We start from the raw sequence: 19,584 nt of genomic DNA on the forward strand, positions 1-19,584 counted from the left end.
CACTTCACTAGAACCAGGATGGATGAACTCAAATCAAGTTAATATAAATCAAAATGATAAATAACCTGCAAGGACAACACTCCAATGTCACATTGTTTTCTGCTGGATGTAATTAGGAAACAATGTGGTATTTGAGAACATTGTCACTTTTTCTTAGGATGAAGCACAAAATAATATGTATGTACAAGAGAGAACCAGGTGTACTTTCAGAGCTTCATTTTATGTTGTCATCTAGTCTTTTAGGAATCTAGACTTTGCAGGAATGACAGCTAAAGAATCCCCAACAGATGGCCATCCATCCCTTGTTGAAAAACCTCAAGAGCCCACTGCCTTCTGAGGGAGTCTGTCCAGAAATTGAGCAGCTCTTACCAAAACTGTTACTGGGAGGTTTAATCACATACAATTCCGAACAGAAAGGAAAAATGGAAGGCACTTTTAAAAAGCAGGATGAGCTGAAAATAAAAAGGGTATAGTGTAAGAAACAGAAGGTGGATTGCCGAGGATGAGCACCAGTGGAGGAGCAGAGCAGGCAGGAGCAAAGTGCTGTCACTTATCCCATAGCAGGGAACACAATAGAGTGCTGTTTGCCAGTCCTCTGCATGCCAAATTAATACACTTCTGCCCAACCCCAGAAAGAATTTCACAAAATAAGCAAAGCAGAAGAGGTAGGATATGACCTCATGCATATTGAGAGGGGTTCAACAGTCACTTTTATAGCTGGTATTTTTTGCAGTCCCTGTTGGTGATGATCCACTGAAATGCCACAAAATTGTGAGCAAGCTTTTGAGCCCAACAGACTAGTTATTAAGAAAAGTGGAAGGAAATGGCTTAAACTTTAAAGCATGGAGGAGATTCATGGAGGAAAAGTTAGCAGTGCCTACTAGCCAGAATACCTATGCTCTATCTCAGGGAAGCCCCAAGACATTTTGCTGCCTGAGGCAGAAGGTAAAATGGCATCTCCTCACAGTACAAAAGACTGGTAAGGTAAAGATAAAGGGACCCCTAACCATTAGGTCATGGCCGACTCTGGGGTTGCGGCGCTCATCTCACTTTATTGGCCAAGGGAGCCGGCGTACAGCTTCTGGGTCATGTGGCCAGCATGACTAAGCTGCTTCTGGCCAACCAGAGCAGCACACAAAAATGTCGTTTACCTTCCCGCCGGAGCAGTACATATTTATCTACTTGCACTGCGTGCTTTCGAACTGCTAGGTTGGCAGGAGCAGGGACCGAGCAATGGGAGCTCACCCTGTCATGGGGATTCGAACTGTCGGCCTTCTGATCGGCAAGCCTTAGGCTCTGTGGTTTAACCCACAGTGCCACCCGCATCCCTACAAAAGACTGGTAGTTGGTGTTAATTCATTGTTGACAAATAGAGAGTGCCTTCCACTGCACTTGAAGACAGCAGACTAGCTTAGGGGGTATAGAGCAGGAACACGTAGTTCTGTTCATTCCCTGGCTCTCAGAATCTGCCACCTGAGGCTGCTGCCTAATGGTAAAGTCAGCCATGTTTTGCCTCCACTGTCAGAGCCTCCCTCCCCCTGCCCCTCCCTTACCTGGGTTGTGCAGCAGCAATGGTGGGTTCTGGCAAGATTTGATGAGATCTTGTAGAGTGCATAAGATCTCACAAATTTCCTAATTTACATTTTGAATTGTCATTTAACAAACAAATTTAAAGCTTTTTAATGCAACCTTAGATTGTGTCCTTAGAATTTATATTTTCTGTCAACTAACAGCTGAACATTCTTTGCTCTGGAATTTGCAGACACACTTGTAGAGTTGTCAGATTTTCCATATTTTAACTGCATGGGGGAAACAGCTAGCTATAGCTGCAATACAGCATTCCAGTTTTGCATGACCCAGCCACTTTTAAGTCCAATTGATTTCAGTGCAAAAAGCTTTAGCCATGTGCTTAAATCACCCATCACAATCAATAGTGTTTAACTTTGGCTGGATCATGCCCATTGTATTATTTTACTTTAGTCCAATTAAGCTCTAATTAACAAGAGAACCTCTACTTCTTAATGGCGGTGTTGGAGGGTTTTCGGCAGGCTAAGTGCTTTTGCACTCAGCGCCTCCTTGCCCAGCCCCCATATTCCATGCCGGAGCAAGAGCCAGGTACCAAGATGAACTGCGAGTGAAGCCCGTTTCTCTGGTCCCTGGGGGGAATTTACAAGGATGATTACCCTCAATCATCCTTGTTCTTCCTTCACCAAACTATCTCCCGCTGTCGTAGGGGCTGCCTCCATTAAGGCAGAGCTGACCTGGAAACCCACTGCATTATATTTAATTCATATTTTAAGTTTTCTAAAGAGATGTTTTCTCCCCCCTTTTAGCAAAAAGCCAAAGCAGCAGCAACATGCTCCTCCACAACCGAAGTGTCTGACCCTAGCCTACGATGGAGATGTTGACATGTGACGTGGACCGAAATCCAAATGTAGACATCAACTGCCTTAACTGCTTCCCCGCCCACCATTTTTTCCCTTTCTCGGTTTGGATCTTATTTATGTTTTTTGGCAGCATATCTGCCTTTTGGTTTATCTGAAGAACATGGCACTCAAGGACCTTCTATAACTTGGCAACACTTTTCCCAAGGGGGACCTGAGAAATGCATCTTTCCTGTTTATCAATGGGAATAAGGATGAACAAGTCAATCTGCAGGCTACTACTGATTTTTACCTTTAAAAGCATGACAATCCTGGGGGGAGGAAAGGTGACATTTACTGTAAAGGACAAGTTCGACATGGCATCATTACGCACTATATTAGTGCAAGCTTCTTTATTCTTCACCTCTTTCAGCAATGAGTTTTCTAGTGTTTACATTTGAGTTACATTTGGACTGTGAAACTGATTCATACGTTTCTCAAAAATGTCTGGAATTCCCTTCGTTTTCTAAGTTCTTGGATTTCTTAGATGGGAAAACAATCTGATTTCCCTTCAGATTGAGATCAGAGGAGCAGGATAACAAGCACTGGGGAAAATTTCGCAGCACAAGACCCAGATCGCTTTGTAAACCTGTTTTTTTTTTTTAAGAGGAAGAAGAAGAAAAAAAAACAAACGGGCAGATGTTTTGATGACTAGGAAAATGAAAGTGCTCAAATATATATTTTAAATTAGTATTAAGCCATTTAGATACATTTTTAACCATTGAAAACTGTAATTCAGTTTGTTTAATATGAATTCTGCTTTTGTATTTTAAACTTTATTATCTGGAATATTTGTAAATTCTTTTTTTTTAAAGTTTATTCTTGACCTTATTTATTATACATCTTAACACACACAAAAAGTACTGTTTGTAGAAGGCCTTGCGTTTTAAAAAGGTTTCCAAGTCTACATTCTGAACATCCTGAAGAAGATACGTGTTTGTAATAGTATATGTTGCAAGTAAGGAAGTGCCATCTTGTGGTAATGACATGTATTTATAAGCAAATAAAAAGCTAAAGAGTGTGGGAATGTTGATCCAGACACACTGCAATCTCTGTCAGTAAAAGGTTTTCTTTTTGGTCCAACAGAATGAAAATCTCCTGATAGCCTAATCATACTACATGCATGAGCCAAATGTATGAGAGAGGGATTCAAAATGGGGTCATGTTGCAATTATGTATGAAAAAACAGATTCAGTAAGTCTCAAGAGGTGAAGATGTTCTCCATTACAGGTCTGTTTCTCTGAATGAAGAACTTGTCTTTAGATGTTCTCCAAAGAGCTGCATGTATCTCTCTACTGCAGCAGGTATATCCACAATTGAAAGCTACTCTTCCCCCTACATTGGCCATACCTGTCAACTTTTCCCTTTTTTTAATGGGAAATTCCCTTATTCTGAATAGGATTCCTCACAAGAAAAGGGAAAAGTTGACAGCTAGGGCATTGGCCAATAAATAAATAAGCAGCCAACAGAAAATAATCTAGCTGTCATTACTAACTAAGTTAAAAATAGTCCAGCCACCATCCTGAATAGTTTTGGAGATTTTGGTGCTATTTCTCTGGAAAAAGAGGTGTCAGAACTCACCACGAATGCCTCTCTTGTTCTCTTATAATGGTAATGGTGCCCATCTGAAAGTTCTGAGTTTTGGTGATTTCCATCTGAAAAGAAGCCATAGATAGATATGAATTTTCTCCCTTAAGGCCAGAGCACTACAAGCAGGGATGTTGTTAGGTGGTTAAAATGACCTCACCAGCAAGCTGTTCTGGGAATTCTCCTGTCACCGCTCAAGCCAATTTAAAGGGTATGTAGGGGAGTGAAGGGACAAAAGCCCCACTGTGCTAGCAGAAGTCCTTATGTAGGCTTCTGCGACTAGGACTAGTTTGTTGAATCCCCCCTCCTTTTCTTTTTTTAATGGGTAGGGGAAGAGAAAGGGCAGGAGATCTCATACCCATCTCAAAAGCCTGTTGGCCACATTCTGACAAGGCCCCTGCCTACAGCGACACCTAATTTAGCACTAAGATGGTTGAAAGGTCAGTTTGCTGCCTGGCTTCTCACCAGAGCAGAAGCGACCAGCCCCACACAACTAGATGGGTAGTAAATGGCATGGCTGCCCTCATCTTAGGTTTTATTCCACTCTTGAGCTTCAACCCATGCCACAGTGACTGCTCTGACAAAGGCAGAATGAAATTTGTCATAATATAATCCTTAAAAGATAGTAAAGAATTTCCTTTTGTCCATAACGGGCTCGTGGGAAGACAATTACCATTAGCTAAATTGACATCCCTATTGTTCTGAAAGAAAGGAAAGATTGGCCCATTTATAGTTAGCGCAAGCTTTGCTAAATATTTAACCAAGTTCTACAAGATTGACGTTAATTTCCCCGGAACGTAATTTTATTACCATATGTGAGTGAAGGGGCAGATTATTTTAAAAGCAATGTCATTCTATTCTAAACTGCAAGGCAGTATATCAGATATTCACAACCCGACTTTTTGGATGTATTAAAGTTGTTACCCATCAGAATGGATTAAGCTTCCGCACAATGTGAACAATTTTTGTTCCAAGTCAGTTGAGAGTCTAAGTGATCACTTTTGAATACAGTCTTTCAGTGGAGTGGTATTTGACTTTTCTTTAGCACTTATTCCAATGAAATCATTACCATGAACTCAACCTTCTTCCCAGCCACCTAAATTATAATAGCATTCTAATCTTCATGCATTCAATAAAAAAGTGCATGCTTATTACATTGGGTCTACACCTGCAGGCAGAATAAGACGGGAGAATATTGAAGTGGTAGAACAGAGTGCTCAACTTTACACTGTAGGTGAGTATTATAATTTCTCAAGGTGGTAGTGTAGAACAGGCAACTTCAAATTGGGAGAAATGCCACTTTTGTTTGTTCCCACTGCTCTCAAGGTGCTTTGTCTTGCTGAGCCAAGGTGCTAGGGCTTCCCTCTAAGCCAGGCATGTCCAAAGTCCATTTTGGGGGCCCAATCCAGCCCACCGGTCGGTTTAATCCGGCCCCTGTGGCAGTTTATTTCTTGGGTAAAAACATCAAAAAACCTCAAGAATTACAAACCTAAAATAATCTCAACAACTTCAACCCTAAAAATAGCTCCGCAACTTTGGGGGGGAAATCCTAAAAAAAAAAGGTCAACAACTTTGGTTGGGCTTATGGACAGTCAGGGCAATAATTGTATTGGCTGACCTTAATTTGTAGCAATTAATGATATTGTCTCATTATGTATTAGGTATATCTGCTTAAGAAGACTTCTTGTGCAAATGGCTCTCTCTCACTCAGTTCATAACTTAAGCACAGAATCATAGAGTTGGAAGGGACCCTGAGAATCATCTAGTCTTCTACTACAACCCCCTGCAATGCAGGAATATGCAGCTGCCCCTTACGGGGAACGAACCTGCAACCTTGGCATTATCAGCACCACACTCTAACCAACTGGGCTATCCAACCATCCAAGAGACACCCCAAATTTGCTCCTTCTTAGAGCCTTGTTGTATGGAAGTGCCACCACCACCACCGCCGACCAGCTCCTTGGCAGCCTTTAATATAGGAACCTTCCAGGCCATGCAATTTTTCGTTGCCCATCAAAACCCTGCTTTTCTATGGCATGTAGTTAGTTACTGTACCTGGGCTCCATTCCTCTCCTGCCTCCTGGTACTCATTTCCTTTCTCCATTTTTGCTGCTGTTCTGAACTCAGTTCCATTGAGGAACCTAGGGAACAAACACATCATTATGTGATGCCCAGCCTCGTACAAGTAAGCCTCAATTCTCTCTCTAACTTTTCTGTTTCTAAGCTTAGCTACACTGGTGCCAGTGACCCGCTCTTATCCAACTCCTCTCATTTTTAACAATTGGGTGCCCACTTGTCTGTCTGGCCTCTCTCGCCATACATTTTTCTCCATATTTGGCATGTGAGATTTCCTACCTCCATTTGCCCTCTTTCATTCTGTAACAAGCCTCCTATTAATCCAAAATCAATCAACCTGTCTGTCTTTCTGTCTGTCTGTCTTGATTCTGAACCTTGGCTTGTCCTCTAAATACTCATTTCCTAGTATGCAGTATAATATCCCCAAGGCAAACAAGACTCTAAGCTAAAGATTTCATTGCATGTGTCCGCTGAGTACACATGTACATATTTGATACCATGCACGCACGAAATGTAAAACATCTAGTAATATCACCATAATAAGAATAAATAATGTCCCTGCAAGTAGAAAGGGGGGAAGATTATAGCCTAAGTCCAGGCCTGTGCTTTTAAAAAAAATCCAGTTTTTAAAATAGGGAAATATTCAAAAATGGGTATGAAATAGAGTAGTCCACCTCCATCACCTCACCTCATTCTGTTGCATGTGTAGACAAGTCCTGTAAGCACCCCTTGTTACTAATGGCCTCTTGAATGTGGATAAGAAATGGCATATATGAAATCTCAGTTTTGAGTAGTTATTAGCGATTATCACAGTTCTTATTTAGTTTTCCTATGTATTTTAGTGCCTACAATTATATTTCAGCCAAATGCATTATACTCTCGTTTAAAAAATACGGCTGCTCCTGTATCTTGAATAATGAATTCCACTGAAGAAATGGCTACAAGCAAATATTTCCACTTTGATAAATGTACTTAGTTTTTCCAGTTAACACACTCAGTTACAGAAGAATGCAAAACTGGCTTGGGCAAAAATGTGGGTTAAAAGTTTACAGGATGACTATCCATTTGGAAAAGCTATTTGCACAGAATAGGAAGCAAAAATCAATGTTACTGTTTTCCCCCCTCCTGGTAAATACAATAACTTCAAGCAAAGAGGTACAATTATTTCTGAATTTAATACAATGGCAAAACTCCTACTTATCCCAGTAGAGTAATAATTTTCCTCTGAACGTGAGTGAGAGAGAATTCTTTAAAGTTTATTCCTAATGCAGGCATTTCACTTGTGAGGGGAGAACCATTTAATACAAATTCATTATGCTTTAATCAGCCATTAGTTCAGGCAGATGGGATGTCCAAAGGATAGTAGAAAGGGAATGCTTTTCACTTTTTCAAATTGCTCTTAAAGGTACTGCTAAGATACTGGCATTCCATCCCACTTGTGTGCGATGTGCAATCGATGGTTTGTAGGCACAGCTCCTAAAGAGCCCAATTTATAGGAAAGATCTTCCATTTCAACCCAGCCCCTGCATTCTATTAGTAAAATAGCCACAGTGTTTTCTTAATGCGTGTCACAGGAGTTCAAAGAAGTTTGAATCTACACCAAGGGGAGTTTACATGTGTGTAGCTAATGCCTATTGGCAGCCAGCACACTAACAGCAAAGGCCAATGTGTTCATTTGGCATTTTGAGCCTCTGTTCGCTCAAGCCATTAAATGGCTTCCATTGATTTCAGAAGAGCTGACTCAGGGCTTGGTGACCTGCAATTTATTGCTCAGTTGCAGTTTTTTGTCTTCAGAGCTCCTCGCAGCCGTGTTAGCTAATCAATCCTCCAAACACCTCTGCGCAGTCGGTAAGTAATACAACTTAAATAATTAAGTAATTTGGATTTGCCATTTTCCACCTTTCTTTGTTTAAGAGGTGGCTGAATCAGTTAAGACAAGCGATGATGGATGACTTATAGATCCCTGGGAGAGCAAAAACGCCAACTGTAGGGGAAAGTACCAGGGCAGATTTCCACACAAAAGCAAAGCTGAGGGGGGGGGGCAGGGAGACATTTTTGCAAATACCCAAGAGGGATGTGGAAGTGGGCCTTACAAATTTAGATCTGAGACTGACCATGGAGCCAAGCCTTCATTTCAGATTCCTGCATCAGACCACACACAGCCAGCTCCGCAATGGAGTGCTCAGAAAGGAATGCAGAGTGAGTTCCAGGGAACTAAAGATTGAAAATCCTCAACCAGGCATTCATACTGCATGCCCTGCAAAGCCCTCCCACCATGTTAACCCACAGACATTGGCATGCGTATATGAAATGCAGGAGATTTGGAGATAATTTGCATTACAGTGGTACCTCGGGTTACATACGCTTCAGGTTACAGACTCTGCTAACCCAGAAATAGTGCTTCAGATTAAGAACTTTGCTTCATGATGAGAACAGAAATCATTCTCCGGCGGCACGGCAGCAGCAGGAGTCCCCATTAGCTAAAGTGGTGCTTCAGGTTAAGAACAGTTTCAGGTTAAGTACGGACCTCTGGAACGAATTAAGTACTTAACCCGAGGTACCACTGTACTGAAATGCTGTTTCTTAACCATCAAACTATGTGTTTAAAGATCAGAACGTTGCTGAAATTTGGGAGCTGGGATAAAGAGTAACTTCGTTGTGACTTCTGCCATTCAATGAAGAGCTGAAAGTTTTATTTTTGTCAATGCCTTTCAAAAAATGGCATAGTCTGTGCACCTGGACTGGAGAGAGATTATATTGACAGTTCTATGATGGCTAGATGCGAGAATGTCTATTGATTTGTTGTTGCTCCTGAAGAAGCAAATGAAGGTATATATCAGATATATACCTTTTTGACTACTCCAACTCTTTCTCCCAAATCTCCAATCTTAGTCTGATGTCCCAGGTTCTCCTAGGCTTCCCTACAATGCAGGCAAGGGGGCCATTGCTGTACATCAGAACTCCCTTTAACAGTCATAAAGAGGGATTTTCAGCATATGTAGATTGTGCAACACCCTATATTATTAACATTAGGCATGTAAGCAATGCTAGAATGCAACAACGAGGGGTGTGCATTGGTTATGCACATGAATAGTGAGGTGTATTGAGGTGGGGTGGTTTATTTTTGAGGGTGTGGGTCTTCCTCTTCTGTGTCAAAGCACAATGTCAATAACTTCCCCCCAGTTGGATCAGGGCTGCTACAAAGCCTTGTGTTGCTTTGTCCTTTCAGTACTTTTCTGTACCTTATAGAAAGCTTTGCATGCTTTTCTATATCTTTATGTTCTTTCGGGTCCATGGGCTTTTCAAGCAGTGAGGTCATCCAAAAGTTGCCTGTGGACGACTGAAAAAGACTAGATTTATTTATCTGTTAAAGCACAGTTGTGGATGTTTTAAAAAAGAAGAAGTTAAAAGCTTCTTTTTAAAATCCTACATCTCTCTGCTTTGACAACAAAACCCAGAGCTCTTCAGAACTCCACTCTGTCTTCTAAACATCATCATATTGTAAGGCCTGTTGTAGGACAGAAACAAGCACTGGAAAAACCACTGTGAAGCTGCAAGGTTTTAAAAAAATGTACAGCCAATAATACACACCATTTAGCCACCTCTTAATTGTTTTAAGGAGGGAGAGAGACAAACCCCTGCTCTCCCTTTGCTGTAATGCAGGGACGTCCAACTCTCAATAGACTGCGATCTACTCACAGTATAAAAAAACTGGCAGTGATCTACCCAAAGTTGTGGAGCTTTTTTTAGGAAACCAAAGTTGTGGCGCTTGAGCTTTTTTTAGAAAGCCAAAGTTGGGGGGGGGTTGCTTTTTTGTAAGGAGATCGCTGAGGGGCCAGAGGTCAACCAGGATCTACCAGGAACACTCCGTGATCTGCCAGTAGATCACAATCTACCTCTTGGACATGCCTGCAATGGATTATGGAAGAAAGTGAATCCCTTTTAACTTCCCCTGCAAAAGTGACCTGGACCCATTTGTCTGCAATTTGGAAGGCTTAATGCACTCTGGAGGGCTCTCCAAGACCTGTACATTTCATCCACTTTGGCCAAAAGGGTTAGAGTTACAGTCATTTTTAGATTCCTTATTATAGTGAATGGAGGGACACAGAGCTTCATATTACAGTGGCACCTCGGGTTACAGACGCTTCAGGTTACAGACTCCGCTAACCCAGAAATAGTACCTCGGGTTAAGAACTTTGCTTCAGGATGAGAACAGAAATCGCAGGCCGGTGGCACGGAAGCAGCGGGAGGCCCCATTAGCTAAAGTGGTACCTCAGGTTAAGACCAGACCTCCAGAACGAATTAAGTTCTTAACCCGAGGTACCACTGTATACAGAGTGGCTGAGAACACAAATTAGTGATAAAAGTGGAGAGTGTATGTAGCAAATCAGAAACAAGTAAGGTTGTTTTCAAAAAACACAGATACAGTGGTACCTCGGGTTAAGTACTTAATTCATTCCGGAGGTCGGTTCTTAACCTGAAACTGTTCTTTACCTGAAGCACCACTTTAGCTAATGGGGCCTCCTGCTGCCGCCATGCCGCCAGAGCACAATTTCTGTTCTCATCCTGAAGCAAAGTTCTTAACCTGAAGCACTATTTCTGGGTTAGCGGAGTCTATAACCTGAAGCGTATGTAACCCGAGGTACCACTGTAAAGAAATAAGGTGGATGTTGGGGGGGGGGTCAGTGCACTCCTCCCCTGGGAATAACATGAATTATATGTATTCCTTTACAAGAAAGAGAAAAGGGTAGGCTCTGGTTGAAAATGTAAAAATCACGGAAGGCAAAAATGTGTGTTTTTTGTGTGTTTAAAAGGAATTCTAAGAAATTCATTCCTCTCTTAGATCCATGGATACAAAAGAAATATATAGAAAGGACTTCCTTCTCTTAAACTTCCACAGGCACCTTCATTCATCACACCTAGAAACCGCATCAGCAGACAATATTCCACTGGACAAATCTTGGTCTTCACTGGCCTCTTTGTGATGTGGAAAGGGGTGGAAACACTGAATCCACACACAATGCAGAACCCTCCTATTTCAAAGAATCAAAGCCTTCCTTTTCATTGGCCTCAGACAAGGTTAAAAACTTTTATAGTTGATTTTTTTCAAAAAATACTCAATAAGTTACTTTCCCTTTATTCTCTCTTGATCCTATAAGGTTTTTATATGCAACTTTCTGCTATAACATGCCTTCATAAAGTGTGTGTGTGTGTGTGTGTGTGTGTTTGGGACTTCTTCTTAACTACAGAAGTCCACTCGCCTCTGAATTGTTGACAGCAATTTCAAGTGTAGGACTGAATATTTCATCCCTTTGTAACTGGGATGTTGTCAGAAGATTGTTTGACTCTTAATACAGTTTAAAGAAACACACAACAGGCTCGGGATCTCCGCTTTTAAACTTGTAAATATTGCATATGTCTGGCTGGCTGGCTGGCTGGCTGGCTGGCTGGCTAGCTGACTGATTGACTGACACACACTCTCTGTGTGTCTTTCTGTCTCTCTTATACACACACACACACAGAGAGAGAGAGAGGGGGGGGGGGAAAGCCTTCCTATAACTTATTACCAAGCCCCCACAACTATTTTAAAAGACTGGGACTGTAGCTTAGCTGTTTGTAATCAACACTGACACAGTTACAGGGATAAGATTGCTCCTTTTTGTCTTTCAAAGAGACAAGATCATTCACCAAGTTTTATCTTTTTCAGGTTGTGTACCATAACCAGATTTTTGTCAAAATGCAGGAACACATGAACTAGGGTCACATTTTATTAATGGCATCAGCGGGGGAAATGAGAATTGTGAGAAGCTAACTGCAACCTCAACCTCAGGTGAGCTGAATACTGACCACACCCAAGAGCATTAGGCATAGCCCCAAAGCCAGGGCCCCACCTTAAAGCGAGTCGGAAGGCCTTCCTCATGCAGCCCCACAAACCCCCATGAAGCCCCACAACTCTGGCTAGGTGTGGCAGAGTAGCTGCTAGGTGTGGCAGGGAATGTCAAAAACATTCCATATCCAAGCTATGGGCCCGCAAACTCAGAGCAGCTGGCCTCCAGAAACATCTTTCAACTCCAAAGGTGCTTATGTTCCCTTATCTAACATAAACTTTTCCCTTATGTAACAAATTTTCCCCTCACCTTCCTGCCAGACAATGTGACCAAACCCATCTAGTTAACTGTACCCATCCCAAGAGACTTACCACCTTCTGCATCCAGTACAGAGTGGGCCAAGCAGAATGGGGAAAGCAAAGTAGAAATAACAACAACAACTTACTTACTTAGTTCCAAAGCCTGCACTTGAACAGAGAATGGACTGAGAAGGGGCAGAAAGGCTGAAGAGTCCTCTGTAGGCATGGCATGATTTTATAAACTACACAGCCACACAAAGCTCCACACATGCAGACACCAGTGTGTGAACACATGCCTACCACTGCAATGCCCCGCCTTCCTCCCTGGCTGGCCACGATGTTACTCCCTGCCACAGCACAGCACGGCCAGAGGGAGCAAATTAATCTAAGTAAGAGCTTTCCAAACTTTTCATGTTGGTGACACACTTCTTAGACATGCATCATTTTGCAACATGGTAATTCAGTTTTACTAGCAAACCGGAGGTTAAACTAACACCTTTCCAGCCCTGGGAGGAGTGTGGGGTGCGTGACACACCTACACACTGCAGCCGACACACTAACATGTTGTGACACAGAGTTTGGAAAGCGCTGATCTAAGTACTCGTATAAAGTCAGAAATGTGGGGGGGGGGGTTTAAAAAAATTGTGAGTCCTGAAAGACCTTACCACATATCACCCGTGGCCTGGGAGGGGCCCTGACTGACTCCAGCTACAAAAGCTTAGGCTGCTGAACTGACTCCTGGGCTGGGACATTGTTTGGAGGGAGTTTTTGTTGGGGAGAGGGTTGCTGCTGTTGGGTTTTCATATCTTTATTTTAGCTCTTGTGATTTACAGGAAAAATGCTAAATTTGCTTGTGTCTTTTTAATCTTTTGTTTATGGTTTTATAACTACTTTGGTTATGTTGTATTTTTTCATATTGTAAGCCGCCTTGAGCATGGTTTGAATTGTGGAAAGACATCATACAAATAAAATTGTATATGTATATATGTATACAGTGCTTTTTTCTAGGGGGACACAGGAGTACGCATACCTCTAAACATTTTGTGAATCTTTGTGCTTTTGTCCATTTACTGTATTTCCCTCCCCCCAATCTGAACTATAAAATGATGATTTTCTTGAGTCAAAATGAGAGTACCACTAAACTTTTTTTTTTAAAAGAAAAAAGCACTGAATGTATATCTTAACTTCCATTTGAGGGCTTTGTAGGACTGCAGGAAAATTGCTTCCTGGAGGATTTAAATAATGTCTTTAAGGAAACTGCAAAGCACCATCAAGCAATGGTCTTATAGTAGCTGGCCCTTTATATTTGTCTATATTGTCTTTCTCTCCCATGGTCTCTAATAAAGCTGTGGGAGTGTGTGTTCAAAAAACAAACAAGCAATCAAAATAGTGTCCCATTTCTATGTTGAAAAAGCAGCTTCCAAATGCGGGGGAGGGTATGCCTATTCAGAGTGAGAGCAGGAAGCATTTCCCTCACTCTGAACTGGCTTTGAGATGGCGTCATTTAGCTACTTAGCTATGTGATCACACACCATGACATCCACAACATAATGCCCAGTTTACTAGGAACATAATTATTGACAACAACTTGTTTTATATGGGCAGATTGGAGGCAAGGTGGCACAAATCAGGGACCAAAAAGCAGTGAAGTGTGTGTGTGTTTGAAGGAATGTTTCAGCCCCTGAAAACTTCCTTTTTGCACTACAAATGTTCATTTGTGCACTTTTGACATTGCCCCCATCACTAGCAAGAGGAGAACTACCATGGGTGCTTTGGTTGAGATTCCTGCATTGCAGGGGTGTTGGGCTTGATGACCCTCAGGGGTTCCTTCCAGCGCTACAACTCTATGATTCTATGATCATCACTTCCTCCTCCTTTCAGCTGCAGAAGGGGCTTTGTTCCTGTGTTATTCTGTCCCAGGTCTCCCCCTTGTAGCTATTGTGATAAGTGTGAGGTGCCACAGCGGAGTACATGCTGTTACGTACTGTATCTTAGGCTTCTGCTTCTGCTGATCAAAGAAACCTGGAAAGTTTAAATATGCTGTTCCTAAACACATTTAAATACTTTAGATATAGACCCAAATAATGCCTTTGAGTTTGCGGGAAGTCAAGCTCGAAGGGGTTTAACAATAAGATATAGATTGAATGCACAAGTCAAAGCAATCTAAATCGTAAAAGATGAACCAAGCAGAAAAAGCTGGTGGGGAAACATATTTCCACAAGCAACTACCCACCAGAAAACAATTGGCATCATATATTAAACTTTGCATCAGATTTAATCCCAAGCCGTCCTGAATTCCCTTATCTTTGAGTTCACCTCAAAGAGTCACCCTTGATTATTCTCTCTAAATGAAAGCTGTAGCACCATCTAGTGCACTACAATGGTAACGATCAACCAGAAAGTTATTGTGCGCTGTGTGTGTGAGGATTAATACATCCTCATTTAACCTTCTCTATGCATCTAGCTAGTTTCCAATGTTTACTGTACAACTGGAGGCTCCATGCCTGATTCGAAACCCCAGAAGGTCAGGGTTCTAAATCACATGGGGAGCCTCCATGGGTATTCTCCACTCCAGAAGTTTGCTCTCCAACTCATGGGGAGTGACAGAGACACACGCAGAGGTAGATGTCATCACACTCAGTCGGGGAAAAATATATGCTCCCTATCCCTGGACACAGACCACTTGAATATTCCAGTATATCCCTCCTTTGTCAAGTCCAAGACTCTGATCAGGTATCACCCATAGGACATAACCCAGACTGATAGTCCAGTCGACAGAAAATCAATAGAAAACCCAGAAAAAAGTATTTGATAACCTTGAAATTGCCACAGGTTTTGTAATTTTATTGCAATGGATTAAACATATTTATTAATTTTCTTACATTAGTATCCTGCTTTTCAGCTATCTTGGGAACATACTCTAGGCCATACCCTAGTAATCACAGAATCATAGAACTGTAGAGTTGGAAGGGACCACAAGGGTCATCTAGTCCAACCCCCTGCAATGCAACCCTCTTGCCCAATGTCAGGCTTGAACCCACGACTCTGAGATTATCAGTGTCATGCTTTATCAACTGAGCTATCACTCTCATTAGATACAGTGGAACAGACAGGGGGAACCTATCCAGGACAACGCAACAACCAGAGAAGTCCCCCAAGACCTAGCCTTTCGATCCAGTGCAGAATAAAATGATGAAGGGAAGCAAGGGATGTTGGCATTTGTTTGTGAGCATACCCTCACGCCTGGCCCCTTGAGAAAAGAGCACAACCCTGATTTGCAAATGGACAGAGCAGCAGGGATGCAGTTGACACTAGACTGCACACCTCAAAACTGCCCAGCAGTTTCTGAACAGGATGAAGTAGACTATCATGAATTCATGGGTGGTGGCAATGTTCAGAATAATGAATCCACACACGAGATTTTGAGGAAGGGGATCTCTGCTATGAGATGTGCTCTCTCTCTCTCTCTCTCTCTCTCTCTCTCTCTCTCTCACACACACACACACACACACACACCTGCCTCTGTAGTGGGAACAATACTAATGATCTGAAATGCTTTGTGACAATCTCACTACACAGATGGTGCAAAATGTTTATCAGAACCTGAGATACGCTGTTCCCTGGGGCAAAGGAACTGTAATCCATCCGCCCTGCCAAAGCTGTTTTATTTATTGCAAAAAAATAATGAATTAACTGCTTAGAGAAGTGCTGGGGTCCCTTGGGCAATTATAGCGGCACCTTCCCTAGCAGGTTCAATTTGTCCAGTATTGAATGCAATCCCCCACACCACTCTGAACAATGACTTCTGTTGCGGCAACTAATCACCCATGAATGTGTGGTGCAGCTGTTTCTGCTCAACTGGTTCTGAAGCAATGTACTGACTGCTAGAAATAGGAATGTGTGTGTCCTGTTTTGTACTCGTCGCCCTTTGGGAGCAACAGAGTTACTTAATAATATGAGCCACCAAGCATGTTGCCAGCAGCGGATGCTTCTGTGCTGCAAGACAAAGGGGCAGAGGAAGAACTCTTGTCTTCTTCTCCCAAGAAGAAGCAGAGTTTCCGGGTGTCCTTTTGCCCTGAAGGAAGAGATGGCTTAAGGCCCCACTTTGTACATTATCTAGGGGGATGGGATGGAAAAGATGACAGGGCCTTTAAAACCTGTGTCGTAGAGGGATTTTCAGCACCTTTCACCATGTCTACTAGCCATGAGAGGGACGCGGGTGGCGCTGTGGGTAAAACTTCAGCGCCTAGGACTTGCCGATCGCATGGTCGGCGGTTTGAATCCCCGCGGCGGGGTGCACTCCCGTCGTTCGGTCCCAGTGCCTGCCAACCTAGCAGTTCGAAAGCACCACCGGGTGCAAGTAGATAAATAGGGACCGCTTACCAGCGGGAAGGTAAACGGTGTTCCGTGTGCGGCTCTGGCTCGCCAGATGCAGCTTGTCATGCTGGCCACGTGACCCGGAAGTGTCTGCGGACAGTGCTGGCTCCTGGCCTACAGAGTGAGATGAGCGCACAACCCTAGAGTCTGGCAAGACTGGCCTGTACTGGCAGGGGTACCTTTACCTTTACCTTACTAGCCATGAGGGGTATGGTCCCTTTCCACTGTTGTAGAAAGTATCCCTCAGAATACCAGATTCTGGGCATCACGAGTGGGGAGAATGCCCCAGCACACTCAGACCCTGCTTGGGAGCTTCCCCCATAAATCTGGTTGGTCACTGTGAGAACAGGATGCTGGACTAGACAGACCACTGGCCTGATCCAGCAGGGGTCTTATGTTCTTATGCTGCCCTACATGAAAAGCTTCACATGTTTGAGGTCTCTCTTTCAGACCCTCCAAGTGCCCCTATTTTCCAGGGACAGTCCCAGATTTCCAGAAGCCATCCTGGTTTCTGATTTGATCTTGGAATGCCCTGTTTTTCCTTAGGCCGTGTTTTCATTGGAGAACTGTTGGAGGGTATGGAGTTATGCAACCCCTGAGCCAAGGTGATACGTAACTATACAACCTTTGGAAATTTAAAAAATATTTTAAAATATTTAATGCACTATTATGCTTTTATATATCTTGGAAGCTGCCCAGAGTGGCTGGGGCAAAGCAGTCAGATGGGTGGGGTATAAATATTATTATTATTACTGAATAGGACATCCCCCTTTTAATCGGAGAAATGTTGGAGGGTATGCTCTTTAAGAGCAGGCTTGGATTGTAAGAGCAGTTCTCCTTCCTCCTTACATGCGTGTGGCTTCTTCCTTTATCCAATTCTGGCTAGTTAGGATGTTTTAGTCAATTAGTCTCTTGGCGTGGAGAACCTTAGGCACAACCACTCCTGGCCTCTGTCTCTGGTCCTCAGAAGTCTCCCCAGACCACACTCCCCGTTGGTCCTGTTTTGCAAACTGAGTGCATGATTACGCTTGCTTTTTCCGGAGGAAGGACACAGAGGAGTGAGTGAATGTGTGTGTGTGTGTGTGTGTCTCGAAAGCGATCTACTGTATAACAGTAAAAACTCTGTGCATTGCTCTGCCCACTATTGTCTCTGCCCACCCCTGGCATGGGGCTATGGGAAGGTTGCTGAGAAGTGAAGGCAATTGTTTGGGCTGACAAATCCTTCTTATACCTGTCTTGTTCAAGGTGCTCGGTTTTGGGTGTGGGTGTGTTTGTTTTCTTTTGCTTTGTTTTTAATGTGTGCCTGTTCTTCCTGGATAAAAGAAGGTTCTGCAAGATGCCTTCACTCCTTGATTTAGGGGCAGGAAGATCATCATCATCATCACCATCATCATATTCTTGGTCGGTGAGTAGACTTCACCATTCCTGTCTGACTCAAAACACGCATCCCACTCAGTCAGTAAGGCATGGTTGTCTTGCCTGTTAGATCAGTGCAAAAATAAGCTAGATTGTTCACCAGTTTTATAGGACAGTCTGGGTCTATCTGATCTGATGCCAACTCTTGCTTCCAAGCTTCAGGAAGGCGTCTGCTACTAACAGATCTTTTTTATCAGCCACTTGGGAATGAAACAGTTTGAAAATGCTGCTTTGTTTTTGTTTTTAAAAGTCAACGGAAATGCTGCAAAAAAAATTCCTTGCATAGTATCAACAGACTGCTCTTTATGTCATGTGACAGCAAAAGTCTGTTTAGCCCATCTGCTTATAGGTGAGTTTCAAATGGGGGCCGTGGATCCAAACACTGTCCATCATCCCCAAACACTGTTTGTTTTTAATACATCAAGCCGACAGTATTGTTAGGAAATAGCCTGTGGTTCATTGCCAAAGAGAACAGCATTTTCATAACTGCGGTGTTTGCCAATAAAATGTCAGCACTTCCTCAGACATATTGATGTCAATGACATTCAGCTCCGGTATACTTAGGACAGGAGGTTTGCATAGCAAAAACATATGGTACAAGTTAGCAGATGCTAATTTTTTAAGCGCTGCTGCATCCCAGTTCCATTGAAACAGATCTGCCAAATAGCAGATATACACATGCCTTGCCTTCGCTCCCTGTTGTCTGGTCACCTGTCTTTTATTTATTATGATTATGGCTCATAAAATAAATCTCCCAGACACTGTACAAATAAAATGAGAACAACAACCAACAACAACAACAGAACCGTACTACACTAAAACCACAATAAGACACAACTAGCAAAAAAACCCCTAAATATAACACAACACACAAAAACTTTTCCAACATGATAAAAATGAGCACCAGTTCTACCCTCAACTTATCCATGTGGCATGGCTGACCTAACTTGGGGCTCCCATCACTAAATCAGTCCTGCAAAGACAGTGATGGGAACCTTTCTGCAGTCTGAGGGCCACATTTCCTTCTCTTTAATCTTCTGTGGGGCCGCATGCCATTGGGAGGCAATGTGTGTGGAGCAAGGAATTTTAGCTTTGTACAGTAGGCTAATTTCTACAGACACTTACCCCTCTGACCTCTGTCCACGGAAGCAAGAAGTGTTATCAGGTTTCAAGGACACATTCCAGCCAGGCAAAAACACGGGGGGGGGGGGGTAGAGTGTGAAGCAGGGCTGTTGAGGGATGTGGCTGGAGGAAAGTCTGAAAGGACACAGAGAGAGGCCTCAAGGGCGGCGTTTGGCCCCCAGGCTTAAGGTTCCCTACCCTCCTGCAACATATTGCTACAGACGCCCCACTTCCCTGAGTGGAGACAAGCCCACAAGCATCAATGAAACAGTTTAATATATTCAATAGAGACAGGAAGTACTGGAGCCATACAAAGCAAACTCAGGGCAAGCAACACTGTGGATCTACTTTCGCATTCCAAGTCGTTGTGTTGTGTGTGTTTGTGGGTAGGCTCTTCACAATTTTTCACTATGGCACAGCTAAGGGTCTAAGGGTTGGGCCCTTCTGGGATCCATG

The 19,584-nt window shown here is 42.9% G+C and overlaps 1 protein-coding gene and 1 long non-coding RNA gene across 11 annotated transcripts in view; one reads left to right on the forward strand and one right to left on the reverse strand.

Annotated features, from left to right (window-relative positions):
* THSD7B (thrombospondin type 1 domain containing 7B) overlaps positions 1 to 3,472 on the forward strand; it is a 603,973-nt gene extending 600,501 nt beyond the window's left edge. For 9 of the 10 annotated variants that reach the window (XM_083703772.1, XM_083703773.1, XM_083703769.1 and 6 more), the window contains one exon: positions 2,334 to 3,472. In XM_083703772.1, the coding sequence (XP_083559898.1) occupies positions 2,334 to 2,415 (82 nt within the window). In that variant the 3' untranslated portion in view covers positions 2,416 to 3,472. Of the gene's footprint in view, positions 1 to 359; positions 454 to 2,333 lie in introns of those variants that run through there. The other variant, XM_083703767.1, reaches the window with a different exon arrangement.
* A 532-nt stretch (positions 3,473 to 4,004) lies between these two features.
* Positions 4,005 to 19,584, reverse strand: part of LOC310833639 — a 103,685-nt gene continuing 88,105 nt past the window's right edge. Inside the window, exons 3-4 of the long non-coding RNA XR_014558858.1 lie at positions 6,066 to 6,151; positions 4,005 to 4,078 (exon numbers count right to left, since the gene is read on the reverse strand). This is a non-coding gene — a long non-coding RNA (uncharacterized lncRNA). The remainder of the gene's footprint in view (positions 4,079 to 6,065; positions 6,152 to 19,584) is intronic.

This window comes from Podarcis gaigeae (genome assembly GCF_964106915.1).
Source record: "Podarcis gaigeae genome assembly, chromosome: 1".
Classification (NCBI taxonomy): domain Eukaryota; kingdom Metazoa; phylum Chordata; class Lepidosauria; order Squamata; family Lacertidae; genus Podarcis; species Podarcis gaigeae.